Source organism: Pecten maximus, chromosome 5, assembly GCF_902652985.1.
Source record: "Pecten maximus chromosome 5, xPecMax1.1, whole genome shotgun sequence".
NCBI classification, from domain to species: domain Eukaryota; kingdom Metazoa; phylum Mollusca; class Bivalvia; order Pectinida; family Pectinidae; genus Pecten; species Pecten maximus.
In genome coordinates this window covers 27,680,263-27,701,557 of record NC_047019.1, presented here as the reverse complement: position 1 = coordinate 27,701,557, position 21,295 = coordinate 27,680,263, and the positions used below count along the sequence as shown (strand labels likewise).

The 21,295-nt window shown below is 38.2% G+C and overlaps 1 protein-coding gene across 1 annotated transcript in view; it reads left to right on the top strand.

Moving 5' to 3' along the window:
• The window catches only part of LOC117327710 (centrosomal protein of 290 kDa-like), a 50,306-nt gene extending 29,906 nt beyond the window's left edge, over window positions 1–20,400 (top strand). The window contains exons 36-58 of the mRNA XM_033884828.1: window positions 304–411; window positions 2,700–2,834; window positions 3,313–3,543; window positions 3,974–4,192; window positions 4,705–4,859; window positions 5,568–5,781; window positions 6,250–6,387; window positions 6,652–6,766; window positions 7,350–7,459; window positions 7,994–8,152; window positions 8,753–8,892; window positions 9,018–9,177; window positions 9,346–9,483; window positions 10,033–10,191; window positions 10,752–10,868; window positions 11,175–11,333; window positions 14,361–14,483; window positions 15,006–15,227; window positions 15,528–15,620; window positions 17,382–17,458; window positions 18,075–18,153; window positions 18,395–18,520; window positions 18,952–20,400. Coding sequence (XP_033740719.1) covers window positions 304–411; window positions 2,700–2,834; window positions 3,313–3,543; window positions 3,974–4,192; window positions 4,705–4,859; window positions 5,568–5,781; window positions 6,250–6,387; window positions 6,652–6,766; window positions 7,350–7,459; window positions 7,994–8,152; window positions 8,753–8,892; window positions 9,018–9,177; window positions 9,346–9,483; window positions 10,033–10,191; window positions 10,752–10,868; window positions 11,175–11,333; window positions 14,361–14,483; window positions 15,006–15,227; window positions 15,528–15,620; window positions 17,382–17,458; window positions 18,075–18,153; window positions 18,395–18,520; window positions 18,952–19,116 — 3,342 coding nt within the window. The 3' untranslated portion in view covers window positions 19,117–20,400. The remainder of the gene's footprint in view (window positions 1–303; window positions 412–2,699; window positions 2,835–3,312; window positions 3,544–3,973; window positions 4,193–4,704; window positions 4,860–5,567; window positions 5,782–6,249; window positions 6,388–6,651; window positions 6,767–7,349; window positions 7,460–7,993; window positions 8,153–8,752; window positions 8,893–9,017; window positions 9,178–9,345; window positions 9,484–10,032; window positions 10,192–10,751; window positions 10,869–11,174; window positions 11,334–14,360; window positions 14,484–15,005; window positions 15,228–15,527; window positions 15,621–17,381; window positions 17,459–18,074; window positions 18,154–18,394; window positions 18,521–18,951) is intronic.
• The last annotated feature ends 895 nt before the right edge of the window (window positions 20,401–21,295 follow it).

Below are 21,295 nucleotides of genomic sequence, written 5' to 3'. Positions count from 1 at the left end.
ACTGTAAATACAAATCTTACAAAGAGATAATTATGTTAGCATTTACAGTACCAACAAAAATGTCCAGTTTGAAATTCTCATGTTGTTTACAAAATTTCCATGAAAATCAAGGAGATATCAAATGGTATTGAGTGTAAATTAAGCCATGTTTAAATGGAATGGGGGGAGGGGGACAGAAATTTTCAGGGACACTCAATATTTCTCAAGCATACTGTTTGGCAACTTACAAAGATTTCCCCAATCCCTTTGGATTCATTGATGCAGAAAGATGTTTAGTAGCTTATGTATAATATTTCTCTGCAGGAATTTGAGGAGAAGCAGCTTCGTTGGGAACAGCGTGAGGTAGAGCTAGAGAGGACCATTGCCAGACTTGAAGACCAAGTGGCCCAGATAGCTGGAGCAGCTTCTAAGGTAAACCACTATAGGGCACCATATGGACAGTGGCTACTATAGGGCACCATATGGACAGTCGCTATATAGGGCACCATATGGACAGTTGCTACTATAGGGAACCATGTGGACAGTCGGTACTATAGGGCACCATATGGACAGTGGCTACTATAGGGCACCATATGGACAGTAGCTACTATAGGGCACCATATGGACAGTAGCTATATAGGGCACCATATGGACAGTAGCTACTATAGGGCACCATATGGACAGTTGCTATATTGGGCACCATATGGACAGTAGCTACTATAGGGCACCATATGGACAATTGCTACTATAGGGCACCATATGGACAGTGGCTACTATAGGGCACCATATGGACAGTAGCTACTATAGGGAACCATGTGGACAGTAGCTACTATAGGGCACCATATGGACAGTTGCTATATAGGGCACCATATGGACAGTCGCTACTATAGGGCACCATGTGGACAGACGCTACTATAGGGCACCATATGGACAATTGCTACTATAGGGCACCATATGGACAGTCGCTACTATAGGGCACCATGTGGACAGTCGCTACTATAGGGCACCATATGGACAGTCGCTACTATAGGGCACCATATGGACAGTCTCTGCTATAGGGCACCATATGGACAGTCGCTACTATAGGGCACCATATGGACAGTCGCTACTATAGGGCACCATATGGACAGTCGCTACTATAGGGCACCATGTGGACAGTCGCTACTAAAGGGCACCATGTGGACAGTAGCTACTATAGGGCACCATGTGGACAGTCGCTACTACAGGGCACCATATGGATAGTCTCTGCTATAGGGCACCATATGGACAGTCACTACTATAGGGCACCATATGGACAGTCACTACTATAGGGCACCATATGGACAGTCGCTACTATAGGGCACCATATGGACGGTAGCTGCTAAAGGGCACTATATGGACAATCACCACTATAGGGCACCATATGGACAGTCGCTACTATAGGGCACCATATGGACAGTCGCTACTATAGGGCACCATATGGACAGTAGCTACTATAGGGCACCATATGGACAGTCACTACTATAGGGCACCATATGGACAGTCACTACTATAGGGCACCATATGGACAGTCGCTACTATAGGGCACCATATGGACGGTAGCTGCTAAAGGGCACCATATGGACAATCACCACTATAGGGCACCATATGGACAGTCGCTACTATAGGGCACCATATGGACAGTCGCTACTATAGGGCGCCATATGGACAGTAGCTACTATAGGGCACCATGTGGACAGTTGCTACTATAGGGCACCATATGGACAGTCACCACTATAGGGCACCATATGGATAGTCGCTACTATAGGGCACCATGTGGACATTCGCTACTATAGGGCACCATGTGGACAGTCGCTACTATAGGGCACCATATGGACAGTCGCTACTATAGGGCACCATGTGGACGGTAGCTGCTAAAGGGCACCATATGGACAATCACCACTATAGGGCACCATATGGACAGTCGCTACTATAGGGCACCATATGGACAGTCGCTACTATAGGGCACCATATGGACAGTCGCTACTATAGGGCACCATATGGACAGTCGCTACTACAGGGCACCATATGGACAGTCGCTACTACAGGGCACCATATGGACAGTCACTACTATAGGGCACCATATGGACAGTCGCTACTATAGGGCACCATATGGACAGTCGCTACTATAGGGCACCATATGGACAGACGCTACTATAGGGCACCATGTGGACAATCGCTACTATACGGCACCATATGGACAGTAGCTACTAAAGGGGGCCATATGGACAGTAGCTACTATAGGGCACCATATGGTACGTAGCTACTATAGGGCACCATATGGTACGTAGCTACTATAGGGCACCATATGGACAGTCGCTACTACAGGGTACCATATGGACAGTAGCTACTATAGGGCACCATATGGACAGTCGCTACTATAGGGCACCATATGGACAGTAGCTACTATAGGGCACCATATGGACAGTCGCTACTACAGGGCACCATATGGACAGTAGCTACTACAGGGTACCATGTGGACAGTCGCTACTACGGGGCACCATATGGACAGTAGCTACTATAGGGCACCATATGGACAGTAGCTACTATAGGGCAACTACTAACATTGATTTTTTAGGTGTTTCATTTTGTTATACAATACCCAGCATGGTTTTTAATGTGTTCATGGCACTACTGCATACAATTATGAAACATCTTCCATTTACTGTTTTATTATGTTAATTATTTTTTTTCTTTTTCAGTTTGAAGAGGCGGTCGGTACATTGCCAGATGCCAAATTACCTGTTGCAAATCAACTGGAGGAGGCCATATCCACTATAAGAGGGAATGTTAAAATCATTCTTGACACTCAGGCCGAGAATAAGGCTCTAAAAAAGGTTAGAGGTCTTGTTATCTTAAAATAGGACTGTGAATGTTAATATTTTGTTTCATCTCTACTGTATTGATATAATGATCTGCTCTATAAATATATGATTTGTTTATGAATTGTACATGCTACGTGACATGTTATACTTGCGGTTATAACTTGTATATATAGTTATCTCCCTCACACGTTTTTATTGTTCAGAACTTAATATGACAGAGACCAGCTAGGGTTCTTGATTAAAGTTGTTTGTGTAAATCTATTTGACAAGTTGAAAGTCTTATGAATGAATTTTGTGTAGTGTATTATTTGAAAAGGAATTAACAAAGATAACGGTACAGGTATACATAAGAAAAGAAGGAAAACAAACTTACTTGTAATCTTTTCTCGAAAGGTGTATTTTTTATATAAATATTTTCTTAACCCCATGATACTTTAGTGTAGAAAAATAACTTTTTACAATTTATTATCAACACTACCTTAATTTTCAGAGAAACACTGATCTTGAGAAACAGCTTCATGAGTCTGACAAGACAATCCTGGCTCGGGATAGACTGGTAGCTGATCTTCGTCTCCGCCTTCCAGCCTCCGCAGACAGGGATGAGATGATTCTCAAAACCACCTCTAAAATTACTGAATCTATGGCAAAACCTCAGAAGGATAAAGAATACGAGAGTGAACACTCCATCAGGATAGCACAATCCACCATCTCAAGTCTGCAGGTAAACGTTGGGATGAACCTATACCAGGGTGTATGCTTCAATGTAGGAATATTGCTGGAATATTGAGGATACAGATAGGTATACAGAATGTGCAATAAGGCAGCAAGCACTACTGTCAAATTGCTTAGCTTAACTACTACCACCACAACCCCCTCATACCACAATGAAAATGATTTGGACTTCTCAATGTGTAATTAATGTTCCTGGTACATTTATCGTAGCTGTTTCAGTATTTCCTTTTAAATACAGATGTAGTTTGCAAGTAGTAATTTTAACATTGCCAACATCTGATCAGAAGCTTCATGTGTTGTCCAGGTACAAGTTGTATGTTAAACTGATTGAAAATGAAGAAATCCTGGAGGAAATGTTATAAATGGAGATCTGTTTGTTAAAGTTGTAATTATTACTTCTGGCATATTATTGTTCACAGGCAAGACTTCAACAAAAGGAGGAGACAATAGCTAAATACCAGGAGCTTTTGAAGCAGGCACGAGAGGACATGCTGGAGATGAATCGTCGCCATGACAAAGACCTGAAAGATATGCAGCACAAGCTTCACCTCAACACAGACACTGCCTTCAACAAGTTCAAGGATGCAGCCCGTGACCTTATGGCAAAACAACTAGCCCATCCTATGTCTAGTAAACAGGTATATATGACAGTAAGATGTAGAATTAGCAAAAAATTAAAATGTTTGAAAGTACTGAGATGTGGTCAATACATTGTACAGACAATGCGATGTGCTGGAAATAAAATTCTGGAATGTATCAAAACGTTTTATTTATACACTGTACTTGCACCCAATTTTGTAGTCTTCAATGAAAACAGAAAGACTAATTCTTGTTTCAGTATTCTGTTGTCTGCATTACCATACATTGGGCTCAACATCTCTGATATCAAACCTTTCTGTGTACATGCTATCAGTTAACAGGAATAGGTTTATCTCCCCTGGAAATCTTCAATTAGGTACCTTGCAAATGAGTACTAGAACTAACAGTAAGTTCTTATCATTGTTTCCAAAACTTTTCTAACATGTACTAGATAAGTGTAAATATCGACAGATCAGATGTCAGAACTACACATTTCCCAACAGTAATTTGTATCTCTACCAGCAGTCAGTGTGTCCAGTCCTGATTGTTCATTTCTTTTTTCTTCCTGTAGCTGGCACGTTTGAATGAGCTTGAGGACCTATTGGCAGAACAGGACAATGCCATGGCAGCCATGAGTGAGAAGATCCGTCAGAGAGATGAAGAGATCGCCAGTTTGAAGTCGCGTCTTCATATTGATTCTCGTAGTCACAATGTGGAGCGGGAACGGTAGGTCTCTTTCTTGTAGTCACGATGTGGAGCGGGAACGGTAGGTCTCTTTCTCGTAGTCACGATGTGGAGCGGGAACGGTAGGTCTCTTTCTCATAGTCACGATGTGGAGCAGGAACGGTAGGTCTCTTTCTCGTAGTCACGATGTGGAGCGGGAATGGCAGGTCTCTTTGGTACGAGATTTTATCATGTTATAGAATTCAAAGAGCCTGTCTAAAAGGTTGACCTCCCCTGTCATAAATATTTTGTCCAGAAATCTTCATTCTCAGTTTTTAATCTCTGTGAGACTTTGACTTAGTTATGATGATGTATAGTTATGATGATGTATAGTTATGCTGTGTTGAAAGAGTTGTCCCTCTATTTTAAACATTTTACTCTTGTCAACAGATCTGCTGAATGTATTTGACATTTGGTGCACTTTTTATCGTGACCATTGTGTTTTTTCTTTGTTTAGCAATACATTGTATTTTGATTTAAAAGTTCCTGAATTTTACCAATTTTAGGTATTTTGATGTAATACAATGTATCACTTTGACATGGAATGGACCTGTATTGTTCTATATGCTTGTTTTGAAAATAAAACAAGTTCATGCTTTGATAGCAACAGCTGATTTCTTTGTAGAGCATAATTATTTGATATATGATCTATATCACAAATATCATTTTTTATGTTGGCATGATTGTATAAATCGTGATACTTGTTGATAGAATGACCGAGGAGACAAAGACCGAGATACATGTCAGAGAACGAGAAGTGGAGGAATGTCACCGACAGATCGACCACCACAAAAAAGAAGCAGATTTGCTTCGGGAAGAAATTGATGCATTGAAGGAACAAAACAATAGAGCACCAACCACCACCATGAAAAATCTTGTAGATCGACTCAAGAACCAACTGGCCCTAAAGGAGAAACAACATCAGGTTAGTACTGTAGGGTGAACAGAACTGTTGTCATGGTAAGGTGAACAGAACTGTTGTCATGGTAAGGTGAACAGAACTGTTGTCATGGTCAGGTGAACACAACTGTTGTCATGGTAAGGTGAACAGAACTGTTGTCATGGTAAGGTGAACAGAACTGTTGTTATGGTAAGGTGAACAGAACTGTTGTCATGGTAAGGTGAACAGAACTGTTGTCTTGGTAAGGTGAACAGAACTGTTGTCATGGTAAGGTGATAAGATAATTATGGGTTTTGACACCTAAATCTGCAATTTAGTATTCATATTAGTTTTGGAAAGGCCATGATAGCTGAGTATGGATAATATATGGTCCATTAATTCCAAATATGCTACTGTATTATTGGTTGATTGTAGGTCTTGTGAGTTGAAGGTGGACATGGTCCATTGAACTCCAAAACATGATACATGGTATATATCTTTGTTTGGTTGTAGGCTCTGAGCAAGGCCCTGACAGAGTTGAGGGCAGATATGGTCCAACAAGCACAAGCCACTGTGACTCAACAAGCTCAGGATTCAGCACAGGAAACCAACATACAGAAACTTATAGATTCTCACACCAAGGAAATGGCAGTAAGTTGTCTCCCTTAAACTGAATAGGATTTGATTTTAATGATATCAATGATAAATGCTTAGGATTAATACAGATAGTTCTGATAAAAATGTAGATTAACCCACATGTTAAATAGAGAAGTATACTTAGTACTGAGGCTCTCATTAGATAAATTACCATAATACATGAAATATCATGTCTCAAAGCTAAATATTATTAATATCTGTTCAATTCCTGGGCACTTTTTGAAATTCAGATTGATTTTTGCTTTAATTTAATCTCAGGACCAAATAGAAGACCTTCAAAATGAAGTTGACAGATCGAAAAAGGAAGTGAAAAAGAGGAAGGACCAAGAATCTAATCTACAGACGGAATTAGATGATACGAGAGAGGAGATGTGTAAGGAATTAATATGTCTCTTTACATTGACTGTCATCGACTTAGTAATCAGATATCAATTAGCAGTTGTATCCTAGTGAAAAAGGGAACCAAATCAGATATCAATTAGCAGTTGAATCCTAGCGAAAAAGGGAACCAAATCAGATATCAATTAGCAGTTGTATCCTAGCGAAAAAGGGAACCAAATCAGATATCAATTAGCAGTTGTATCCTAGCGAAAAAGGGAACCAAATCAGATATCAATTAGCAGTTGTATCCTAGCGAAAAAGGGAACCAAATCAGATATCAATTAGCGGTTGTATCCTAGCGAAAAAGGGAACCAAATCAGATATCAATTAGCAGTTGTATATCACCGAAAAAGGGAACCCTAATTTTTTGTTTACCATCTTATAGAGAACTTGTTGAAGACTGTTATCAAGAATTCTTTACAAAATTATATTCCTAAAATTGAGTTCAGAAGAAATGCATGAAGTTTGATCTCAGAAATTGAAATATTCTACTATTAAATCTGGAACCATACAGTCTTAACACATTAGTAATAAAAACATCAATGTTTGAGTGGATGTAACATTTGTCATTACAGCAAGAAAAGACCGTAATTTACATAGAATTAAAGGAGATAAGCACCGCTTGGAACAGGAAGTTGAAGAGCTCGAAAAGAAGGTTGAACGCATGAGTACAATGAAAACACAGGTAAAATGATAGAGGACTTCTTATCGATAGATAAGGCATATTTGATATTACTCCTTATTCTTAACTGAATAATTGTAAACAAGTTATTGTGAAAATTGGTCAAATGGTGTTAGGTGTTTATACAACAGAAACATGATCTTGTTTACTAAAGGTAAAGCCTAAGGCATTGTATCAGGTAAGGTTCATGTCACACAAATTTTGAAATGTCTGTGTGCAATTTCAATGACTAGTACAATATGTGTATACAATTTGGGGTCAAACATGTCAGAAGTAACAGGTGGACAAATCATTTCATTAATCTGCACACAGAATGATATGCAGAAAGTATTTTTTAATCAGTTAACATTTAGTAAAATAATCAATTGATAAACTCCCCAAAGTTAATTCTCCTCCTTGCTGTCGCTCTTGGTGAAAATTAACAGATGATCTGATTTCCTATTATCATGATATTTGTTTTCAGTATCCATGATAATTAGAAGTGTTATTTTACAAATGTTTCTTCACCTCACCATTTCCTGTTGGCATATTTCACAGAAATCTGGAGACAATGCTAGACAGCAGGAGTATGATGAAATGAGACGCAGAGTACGACTCCTGGAGGATGAGCTGAAACGAAAACAGCAGCAACCAGAGAAGCCGTACGAACGCCAGAAAGAGGCTCCTGCACCCGCAAAGGTCACTCCAAGAGAAAAGGTAATCAAGTTCAGGTCACCCAATATAATTTAGAACTTTAGATATCATTAAAAATATTAATTTCTTTAAAATAGATATTTGATCTATAAGTATTAGTATTTTTCCTGGCATACCTTATTTATGCAATTTGAGAAGTTTTACTCACTCAACAGGAAAAACAATTCAGAAGACCCATTAAGTTTTCCCAAAAACACATGCTGTATTTTTCCCCGTTACCCTTTGTCTGTCCATTGTTCTGTCACTGGTAAGACATACTCTCACATTTGTAAAGGATGTTGAAATTTTACATGGAGGATATTCATGGGTTAAATATGAAAAAACAAATTAAAAAATCAAATATGTTTCACAGTTTTCCTGTATTAAAGGCAAAATCAACAGACAGAAGATTTGATTAAATTGAACATTTCGTTCCATTTCTATTAGAGCAGAAGCTGAGTCAGAAGTTGTTTCAGTCTCTAGTTTTGGTTTGTTTATATTTACTGAAGAAAAGAAAACTTAACACTGATATATTTTTCTAACTTTAAATAGTTCTAGATGGCTTTGATAAGTAGTGATGGTAATTTTACCGACGTTTTTTAATTGATATTTTGTTTCCTTAAGTCGGATGAAATGATCAAATGGGAGGAGAGTAAGAAATGGCAGAAGACTGTAGAAAAGATGAAAGGAAAAGTTAGAGAGAAAGAAGGGGAAGTCGAGAAGATGCAAAGGACAACACAGATGCTCAGAGATCAGCTGGACAGGTAGTAAACGTTCATTCTCAACAAATCACTTCTAAAGAAAGAAAAACAACATACTTCAAATTTTTTAAAACTCCAGTATGCCAGTTTTTTTTATCTATTTTTTGGTCTTTTTGTATCTTTTTCAGAGCCCTACGTGAGAAGGAGAGCTTGGAAAGGAAAAATTTTAACCTACAGAGGGCAGCAGCAGCGGCTCCTGTAGGACAAAAAGGGTCATCAGGGGGGCATGGCAAGGCAGATCATGAAATGGAGGCTCTCCGCACCAAGAACTTTCAGCTCCAAGAAGAGGTAAGAAACATTTACAAAAAACTGTAAACATTTCATTTGCTGTTTTACTGATGGTATAGGTACAAAAATCATAACATAATAATTCCTGGTATTTCATATGCTAAAGACACGTTTTTAGACAATTCTTTAATTATCAACATCACATATTGTTGTTGTTTTCATTGACAGGTGTCGAGTCTCCGTCAACAGCTGGCTTTGGGGAAGGATGCTGCTTTCCAGGAGCTGCAAGTGAAAAACACTTACCTATCACAGCAGCTGGAGCAGATGGAACAGGTGGTGGCACACAAGTCTTCAGTCACGACGGCAGTAAGTGTGCCAGCTTCTTAAAACATTTCACCTTGAAAGAATTGTTCTATATAAGTACAGTGTGATTTGTCAGAAAATACTCAAGGACAAGTGTGTAGAGAAGGTTAAACTTACACTTAGAACAGAACATTTAAATTTATAGATTAGCTCTAATATGAGTGTATGTGAGAATAAAGATCAAAATAAGTACTTTCCCATCTTTGGTAGAGGAAAGATAAATCTGTGCACGAAGGATCATATAATCAGTTTATGTAGAGTAGATGTATCACATTAATGTCATGTTTTGTTACACATTTCACGTGCCATCAATGATGGTATAATGTATTTCATTCACCAGACATGAGTATTTATAGATAAGGAAAAACAATGACCGTTGTGTGATGAAGACAGATATCTCAAACCTCCGGATAACATTTTAAAAGTTTACCACTTGACAAATTTTCATGCCAAACACATCAAACAGAAGACAGATGATTTTACAGTCTACAATAACATTATGATATCAATATATTAAGTTCTGCATTAAAGAGTTTCCTTTTTTTCCTCCAGGACCCAAGTCAGACTGCCTCCCCCTTTGGTGCCAAGGAGTACCAGGACTTGTTTGAGAAAAATCAGAACCTACAACGACAAGTTCTTACTCTGTCAGAGGAAAATATTGAACTCAAGTTTGAATCCGAACAGCTGAAAAAGGATACACCTAGACTTAAGGTAAAGTGGGCTAATGTAAAACTTTAAAAGTAAAAACATTTCTCTGCTTTTTGTTGAATTGGTATTGTTTTAATTTCAAGAATTCTACAAAGGTAAATTTTGTCTTGTGAGATGTCAGGGTGTCTACATAATGACATCAAGTCTCTCTGTGTATTGTAGTTGTGTATAGTTCAAACCCATGGTAGTTTGCTCAGCATTGATATCAGATGTAGAGTGAATACATTTCTTGTAAAACATTTTGTTTTTGGTTGTTTTGAGTTGAAATTTAAGTGCGACTGCCAATAACTATGGAGGTATATGGTAGAAAGAAAAAGATCTTTCAATAGTTTGTGAAAATTCTACTTCCTTGACGTCTGGACTTTTTTTGCACAAGGACTTGCATGCTCACAAATTCTGCCTCTATGTTAACTGCATACATTACACACATATATGAACAGTAGGCCGTTTTCAGGCAGTTTCCATTTTCGGTCTAACAGTCTAATAAATGGCATTCATTAAAATGGAACATGTACTGCTAGAAATCAAAACTGAAATTTCAATATATCCATCCTACTTTTCAGGAAAGAATCAAAGATCTACAGAAATATGTGGAAGCTTTGAAGTTGGAGAACTCTCAACTTGGTGGCAACAGTACGACACGATCGCTAGATTCTTCTGGCTCTAGTGGCGTACGAAGGGTAAGTCACCATAGTTACTACAAGGGGAGACAACTCAGTGAATCCACTTGGATTGCTAGCCTATATTATTATATACATTGAATGTAAAATGTCTTTTAAAACCTATCTGCAAAAAGAAATGCAATGTATCTTAATTTTGAATTGTATGTTAAAAACGACCTGTGTGAAAGCTCCTAAAATCCTTTCATTTAAATATGGCACTCACTTTTCCTATTTAATATCAGTCTTTTGTTTGTATTTAGGTTAACATCCTATTAATGTTTTTACTAATGCTGTTGAAGAGAACATTTGTTGTGTGAATTACAGATTGGAGACAGTGGTAAAAGTACTCGTGAACTAGAGAAAACAGTTGCACTTCTTAAAAAGGTGGTGGAACGGGTCCAGACTGAAAATGAACAGCTGAAACGTGGATCAAATGCTGCCACGCAGCTCACTAGCCTCAAACTGGAAAATGATGGACTCAAGGTATCTCATGGGTGATTGGATAGGTATCTCATGGGTGATTGGATAGTGTGGTGGATAGGACCAATATCTCATGGGTGATTGGATAGTGTGGTAAATAGGACCAATATATCATGGGTGATTGGATAGTGTGATGGATAGGACCAATATATCATGGGTGATTGGATAGTGTGGTAGATAGGACCAATATCTCATGGGTGATTGAATGGTGTGGGAGATAGGACCAATATATCATGGGTGATTGGATAGCTATATATAGTGTGGTAGATAGGACCAATATATCATGGGTGATTGGATGGTGTGGTGGATAGGACCAATATATCATGGGTGATTGGATAGTGTGGTAGATAGGACCAATATATCATGGGTGATTGGATGGTGTGGTGGATAGGACCAATATATCATGGGTGATTGGATAGTGTGGTAGATAGGACCAATATCTCATGGGTGATTGGATGGTGTGGTAGATAGGACCAATATCTCATGGGTGATTGGATAGTGTGGTAGATAGGACCAATATCTCATGGGTGATTGGATAGTGTGGTAGATAGCACCGATATCTCATGGGTGATTGGATAGTGTGGTAGATAGGACCAATATATCATGGGTGATTGGATGGTGTGGTGGATAGGACCAATATCTCATGGGTGATTGGATGGTGTGGTGGATAGGACCAATATCTCATGGGTGATTGGATGGTGTGGTGGATAGGACCAATATATCATGGGTGATTGGATAGTGTGGTAGATAGGACCAATATATCATGGGTGATTGGATGGTGTGGTGGATAGGACCAATATCTCATGGGTGATTGGATGGTGTGGTGGATAGGACCAATATATCATGGGTGATTGGATAGTGTGGTGGATAGGACCAATATATCATGGGTGATTGGATGGTGTGGTGGATAGGACCAATATATCATGGGTGATTGGATAGTGTGGTGGATAGGACCAATATCTCATGGGTGATTGGATGGTGTGGTAGATAGGACCAAAATCTCATGCATGGGTGATTGGATAGTATGATGGATAGGACCAATATCTCATGGGTGATTGGATGGTGTGGTGGATAGGACCAATATCTCATGGGTGATTGGATACTGTGGTAGATAGGACCAATATCTCATGGGTGATTGGATAGTATGATGGATAGGACTAATATCTCATGGGTGATTGGATACTGTGGTAGATAGGACCAATATCTCATGGGTGATTGGATGGTGTGGTAGATAGGACCAATATCTCATGGGTGATTGGATACTGTGGTAGATAGGACCAATATCTCATGGGTGATTGGATAGTGTGGTAGATAGGACCAATATCTCATGGGTGATTGGATACTGTGGTAGATAGGACCAATATCTCATGGGTGATTGGATAGTATGGTGGATAGGACCAATATCTCATGGGTGATTGGATGGTGTGGTAGATAGGACCAATATATCATGAGTGATTGGATAGTGTGGTGGATAGGACCAATATCTCATGGGTGATTGGATAGTGTGGTGGATAGGACCGATATCTCATGGGTGATTGGATGGTGTGGTAGATAGGACCAATATCTCACGGGTGATTGGATAGTATGATGGATAGGACTAATATCTCATGGGTGATTGAATAGTGTGGTAGATAGGACCAATATATCATGGGTGATTGGATGGTGTGGTAGATAGGACCAATATCTCATGGGTGATTGGATAGTATGATGGATAGGACCAATATCTCATGGGTGATTGGATGGTGTGGTGGATAGGACCAATATATCATGGGTGATTGGATAGTGAGGTAGATAGGACCAATATCTCATGGGTGATTGGATACTGTGGTGGATAGGACCAATATCTCATGGGTGATTGGATAGTGTGGTAGATAGGACCGATATCTCATGGGTGATTGGATAGTATGATGGATAGGACCAATATCTCATGGGTGATTGGATAGTGTGATGGATAGGACCGATATCTCATGGGTGATTGGATGGTGTGGTGGATAGGACCAATATATCATGGGTGATTGGATAGTATGGTGGATAGGACCAATATATCATGGGTGATTGGATGGTGTGGTAGATAGGACCAATATCTCATGGGTGATTGGATAGTGTGATGGATAGGACCAATATATCATGGGTGATTGGATAGTGTGGTAGATAGGACCAATATCTCATGGGTGATTGGATACTGTGGTAGATAGGACCAATATCTCATGCATGGGTGATTGGATAGTATGATGGATAGGACCAATATCTCATGGGTGATTGGATGGTGTGGTGGATAGGACCAATATCTCATGGGTGATTGGATACTGTGGTAGATAGGACCAATATCTCATGGGTGATTGGATAGTATGATGGATAGGACCAATATCTCATGGGTGATTGGATGGTGTGGTGGATAGGACCAATATATCATGGGTGATTGGATAGTGAGGTAGATAGGACCAATATCTCATGGGTGATTGGATACTGTGGTGGATAGGACCAATATCTCATGGGTGATTGGATAGTGTGGTAGATAGGACCGATATCTCATGAGTGATTGGATAGTGCGGTAGATAGGACCAATATATCATGGGTGATTGGATGGTGTGGTGGATAGGACCAATATCTCATGGGTGATTGGATGGTGTGGTAGATAGGACCAATATCTCATGGGTGATTGGATAGTGTGGTAGATAGGACCAATATCTCATGGGTGATTGGATAGTATGGTGGATATCACACTTGCCTTTCACTATGGTGACAGAGGTGCGATTCATGTATTGAAAATGAAAAAAAAAACTATCGGGTAATTATAGTAAGTATATGGTATCTCAAACCTAGCCCTCTTTCCACATGTATGCCCTAAGTCAAAATAATCACACACAGTTCTGTCCGTCATTAGGTAATTTGTATTTGCTGTAGTACTTGGTAGAAATAATTCACCGGAGGTCAACTGAAGTGCTTATATGTGAGCGTGACTGGGGTTTTGTAATACGGGGTATAACCTTGGTAATCAACATTTGATGTAATTTTCATTCCTCATTTCAGTCCCAGCTCGATGATCTGCGACAGAAGATGGGCGCCACACTGAGCGAGAGGTATAACACTACCCAGAAAGGGACTGCCAAGATGATGTCAGATTACGAAAAGATGAGGAAGGATCTGATAAAGGTGGGCCACTCCAGAGGTCATACCACAAAACTCAACCACTTTACAATCGAAATTTTGATGCTGCTATGGTGTAGATCCAATTAATCAGTTGTTTGATGATGTCTCCTAGTTCGTTGTTGTGAAAGTCATTTGGACCTGTGATCGTTAATGTAGATTTTGGACAGCATTAAGATAAAGCAGTACCAGACCTAAAGTCTATGAATGGTGTTAGGTACCCTGCCTTGAGGATTGTATATCATTTGTATGACTAGATGTGTGATGTTGCCATGGTGATTGTATGTTTATATAACCCTAAGTCTGATGTTGCCATGATTGTATGTTTATATGACTATATGTCTAACATTACCATGGTGATTGTATGTTTATATAACCCTAAGTCTGATGTTGCCGTGGTGATTGTTTGTATGACTATATATCTGATGTTGTCATGGTGATTGTGTGATTATTGACAGTTCTTTCTTGCCATGGTGATTGTATAGTGTTTGTATGGCTAAAGAAGATCTTGTTTTGTGGTGATTGTAGGAAATGGAGAACAATGAGAAGTTGAGAGTAGACATCCGTAACCTGGAGTTACAGAAGGAACAGATGGGTGCCCAGTTGAGTGAGGCACGGTCAATGTCGGCTACAGGTGGTGATAGGCCCTCAATGCAAACCACCATGGATTCCAAAGGCTGGAAGTCAGCCGTGGTCACACGCATGTACGAGGGAAAGCTCAAGGATATGGAGACAGATGTTAGCAAAAAGGTAAAATTGTTGATTTATCAGGACTATTACAAACCATATAGAATACACAAACAAATTTGATTTGAAGAAATTACACACAAACAAATTTGATTTGAAGAAATTACACACAAACAAATTTGATTTGAAGAAATTACACACAAACAAATTTGATTTGAAGAAATTAAAAAAAGGTTTTGATTTTTAAAAATCTTTAGTTACAAGAAAGAGCTTTTATATTCTTCAGAACTAAGACTGAACCTTTTATCTTTAAAAATATTTTTTTCTTTCAATACATTTATTTTGCTTGTTTGTCATTGGTAGAATAAGATGTTGGAGGATATGAAATCCCTACTGAAGGAAGCAGCAGAGAGAGAACAGTTACTACTACAGGAGAGGGACGGTCTCAAACAACAGGTACCAACACTTTACCTCACTCATACGTAATAAACAACAGGTACCAACACTTTACCTCACTCTCACATAACAAAAAAAAGGTACCGACACTTTACCTCACTCTCACATAACAAAAAACAGGTACTGACACTTTACCTCACTCTTACGTAATAAACAACAGGTACCAACACTTTACCTCACTCACACATAACAAACAACAGGTACTGACACTTTACCTCACTCACACATAACAAACAACAGGTACCAACACTTTACCTCACTCACACATAATAAACAACAGGTACCGACACTTTACCTCACTCACACATAGTAAACAACAGTACCGACACTTTACCTCGCTCACACATAGTAAAAAACAGTACCGACACTTTACCTCACTCTCTAATAACAAACAACAGTACAGACACTTAACCTCACTCACACATAACAAACAACAGGTACCGACACTTAACCTCACTCACACATAACAAACAACAGGTACCAACACTTTACCTCACTCTCGCATAACAAACAACAGGTACCAACACTTTACCTCACTCACACATAATAAACAACAGGTACCAACACTTTACCTCACTCACACATAGTAAACAACAGATACCAACACTTAACCTCACTCACACATAGTAAACAACAGATACCAACACTTAACCTCACTCACACATAGTAAACAACAGATACCAACACTTAACCTCACTCACACATAGTAAACAACAGATACCAACACTTAACCTCACTCACACATAGTAAACAACAGTACTGACACTTTACCTCACTCACACATAGTAAACAACAGGTACCGACACTTAACCTCACTCACACATAGTAAACAACAGGTACCAACACTTAACCTCACTCACACATAGTAAACAACAGGTACCGACACTTTAGCTCACTCTCACATAACAAACAACAGGTACCAACACTTTACCTCGCTCACACATAACAAACAACAGGTACCGACACTGTACCTCACTCATACATAATAAACAACAGGTACCAACACTTAACCACACTCACACATAACAAACAACAGGTACCGATACTTTACCTCACTCTCTAATAACAAACAACAGTACAGACACTCTACCTCACTCTCGCATAACAAACAACAGGTATCGACACTTTACCTCACTCTCCCATAACAAACAACAGTACAGACACTTAACCTCACTCTCGCATAACAAACAACAGGTATCGACACTTTACCTCACTCTCACATAACAAACAACAGTACAGACACTCTACCTCACTCTCGCATAACAAACAACAGTACCAACACTTAACCTCACTCACACATAACAAACAACAGGTACCAACACTGTACCTCACTCATACATAATAAACAACATGTACCGATGCTATACTTCACTCTCACATAACATACAACAATACCAACACTCTACCTCACTGACACATAGTAAACAACAGGTACCGACACTTTACCTCACTCTCACATAACAAACAACAGGTACCGACACTTACCCTCACGCTCACATAACAAACAACAGTACTGACACTTAACCTCACTCTCACATAACAAACAACAGGTACCGACACTTAACCTCACTCAGCTGTATGAATGAATATGCTGGAAAATAATCAATCAGCATTCTTTTAGGTGGAGATTTGTAATTTAAATCTATGAATACAAAACAGAAATTGAATTTACATTTTATCTCAGTAGCTAACACAATTCTTTTTCCAAAGTTTAGATTTCATACACTCTACATGTATATCATATTTTGTACAATGCTACAGTTGGCAATTCTGGAGCGGTTCCCTGCAGGTGGTCAGAAAGCTGGGGGTGGAGTAGCAAGGCAAAACCAACATCTCAGGTGTGTAACAGGCCACAAAACATTACTTGTTTAGTGTAAAAATCAACATTGAATGTGTTGTGTAATATGGTGATGGGTTTCGGAGAGTGATGAGGAGTTTAACAGTACTGTCCTGTAGAGATCATCCCATCTGATTCCATTATATTTATCAGGACTTGTTTTGGAAATCATCCCATCTGATTCCATTATATTTATCAGGACTCGTTTCATCAACAGTCTTTAACTAAGGAAAGTTCCTTAACTTAAAATTTTCTGTAGGAAAGCATTGTTGGATTTGGGATTTCCTAATATTAACGAACAATGATGAAACTGGGGACAGGTCATATTACAGCATAGACTTTGTAGTGTCACATGACAGTCATGTGATAACATTAAATCACTTTACAGTATGCAGAAATGAAATAGGCTGACCTATATTAATTTTTACTTGTCATGAGGACGTCTAAAAAATTGCAATGTACATATTAATTTTCAAAAAGTAATTATATTTTCAACAAAAGACTGCTGATTAGCAAATGTTACATTCTGTTGACTGGATTTATTTTGGTGTCTATACATGTTTTCTAAATCATACATTGAATAATGAACTATTATATTAATTTGGTTTGGTTTTAAGGCTAAAAGTTGACAGATTAGAAAATGAGAAGAAGGAATTGAATTACCAGCTACAACTTTTAAGACAAGAAGGCGAACAGGTAAATCTTGTGAATAACATATCACTAATTAGACATTAAGGTTAGCATGTGTACAATTTGGTAAGATGTCTAATCAAATCATCTGTTATAATTTTACTTCATTTAATACCAAGGGGACCATTGATAACTGTCAGTGTGTCTGTACCTTCTGCAATAATTTGCTACAAAGTATAAGAATATACTTCCAGCTGTTGTTTTTATAGGGTGATTAAATCTGATAAAACATTTACTTAATTTTCAGCCAAGTGAAGAAATGTTAGCTAAAATCAGCGCCTATGATCGTCTGATGAACGAGAATGTGGAACTCAAGATGAATCTCAAGAAGATATCGACAGAAAAAGACAGACAGAGACTAGAGACAGAGAGGGTTTGTATTGTCACATGACATAATATGTTAGTTTTATTAGCTCACCTGCCCGATGGCCAAGTGAGCTTATGTAGTGGTGCAGCGTCCGTCGTCCGTCCGTCAGTCTGTCCAGCAATCCGGCGTCAACTTTTTCCTTTAAACACATGATATTGGTCATGTGTCGTGCTGGGATGAAGGGCTACCAAGTTTTTTTTCAAATGAATTACCTTTACCTTCATTCAAGGTCACATAACATAGGCTAAATCTCCAAATGATTCTCCTCAATAACCAAGAAGCCAAGGGACTTGATATTAGGCCTGTAGCATGATAGGGTGAAGGGCACTTTCTAATTTGTAATCTTTCATATATTTGATTCAAACTTTGATGCTTCTTTCATGTGCTTTGATACTAGACTGACTCATAAATAAATTTCATTATTTGTCCAATTTCAGTTAAAGAAGGAGCTGGACAACTTCGGCCCAGACTTCTTTGAGGAGGTTGAAGACTTGAAGTATAATTACAAACAGTCGGTGGAGAAAAACGTTTTATATGAGGAAAAACTACAGCAGTTGTCACAACAGTTAGGCATAGATATCACAATACCGGGGATACACTGACAAATGTGATACAATATTCCTCCTATGTGTTGAACGCTTTGCCACAGTGAAGATGTTACCTATGAACTGTATGGTTATTTACAAAACAGTGTAGCAAATATCAACTCGTACATGATTTTAGAAAATTATTTCTCATTACCAGAAATAATCTTCACTACTTAGTTAATACATGAAACATTAAAATTATAACATTATAAAGTTCTCTGCGGACATTGTCCAGTTTTGAAGAAAAGACAAGAAAATAATTCTGCTAGCTTTGTTTATTCTTCAATCATTACAGAAAACTTTCTCCTCAGCTAGCATATTGTGGATTTTTTAATCATTATAGGAAAATAGTCAGGACAAGACTGAGTGTTATGGCAGCTCAAAGAATCTTTCTGTGGGGGTTGAAATCAGTTTGTCTCACCCAAAGGAGGAAACGTGTTGTCCATTATTGAACAACTACAGAAAAAGTTCTCAACAAGCATTGCTTGCTATAAAATGATATCAGGAAAACACTTGCTAGAAAGCTGTTTTTATTATTTTATATAACTTGTGTTTGTTAGGAAATTCTCTAGAGCATAACAGTGTGTGTGACAATTGACCCTACCCAGGGTGCAATGTGTTTGGTATCTGTGATATTTGTAGAATCTTTATATGTTTCCACCTATAATATATGACCATTTACATTTGTATATACATTTTGTATTTATAATTGATATTAACTTTATCTCACTCCATCCCATATTAAAAATTTATTATCAGGGTTTCTCCAATATGAATACAGTGTTACAATATTGTATTGTATATTGATTTCCATATCTTAAATACTGGAACATGTACCTTACCTACCAAAGTGTACTAACCCATGCATTTCTTCTTAATCTGAGAAAACTGAAATTGTGTATAGAGTACCTTATAAACTCATATGAAATATATGACAAATGAATTTTTGCCACCTATATTATTTTTTACAGAAGAAAGCTGGAAGATTAATAATTCATTTGGCCATTTAAGTTGTATTCGCTTTCATGAAGTGTTACCTGTGTCTGATATAGAATAGGAAGGAGGCATGTGCTTGTGTAATTAATTAAAACATTATATTATAGATTTTATAGAAATAAAGCCTCTTTCAGGACTTACCTAATATTTCTTATACATATAATCATTCAAATCATCCCTTTAGTAAAGATGAGCTAATCTGGAGGGAATCCGTCCAAGAAGTTTACTAGATGATAGATCTGATCAAGTGAATTAGTGCTTTGATTCATATTTTGTAAATTTAAAAATAAAATGTAGAGAATTTTCACGTCTCTTTTTATATTTTCATAGAATGGAGGTAAAATTAGATTTTTATCTCGAGGGATAACTAATTCCCCTCGTGGGTGCTACAGTTGAGTATAGGCTATAGGTGAGTGTAATCATATCTATCAAGTCAGATGTACTAATGTGTGTGCATGTTGGATTATCCATCATGGTAAATTTTGCACAACTACATGGCAATACCAACCATAAATTTGATGTTTTGTTAAAATCAGGCTAGTACTTTAGTACGAGTTGCACGGACAAACCTCAACCAATCAAGAGGCCGGCAGCCATTTTGAATAATGCATCACAGTCAATTTTTTTTCTTATACACAACTACATGGCATACCAATCATAAATACCAAGTTTCCTTAAAATTGGATTAGGACTTTAGTAGGAGTTGTGCGTACAAGCCTCAACCAATCAAAAGACGGTGACCATTTTGAAAAATGCATCATGGTCAAATAAAAAAAAAAAAATCGGGATGCACAACTGCACGTTCTACTGATCATGATCATGCATACCAAGTTTTGTTGAAATCAGAACAGCACTTTAGTAGGAGGTGTCCGGACAAGATTATGGGATGACAGACAGGCTGATTCCAGTATACCGCCCCTAACTTTACGGGGGGGGGGGGGGGGGGGTGTATAAATATAAAACTACTGATAACAAAATGTTCCATATCTATACAAAATACTGTAAGATGCTGTCAAGATTATACTAAAACAAAAAAAGAGCATCATCTTGAAAATCATCAAGACAGGAAAAGCTTTAGGTATATCTATATCTCATATCTGTTATTGAATGCAGACAAGTATGTACATGTGACTCATAGATGCTCCAGAACTCAACAACACCAGTCTGATACCTACAAGACCGAAGTTATAAATAAAAC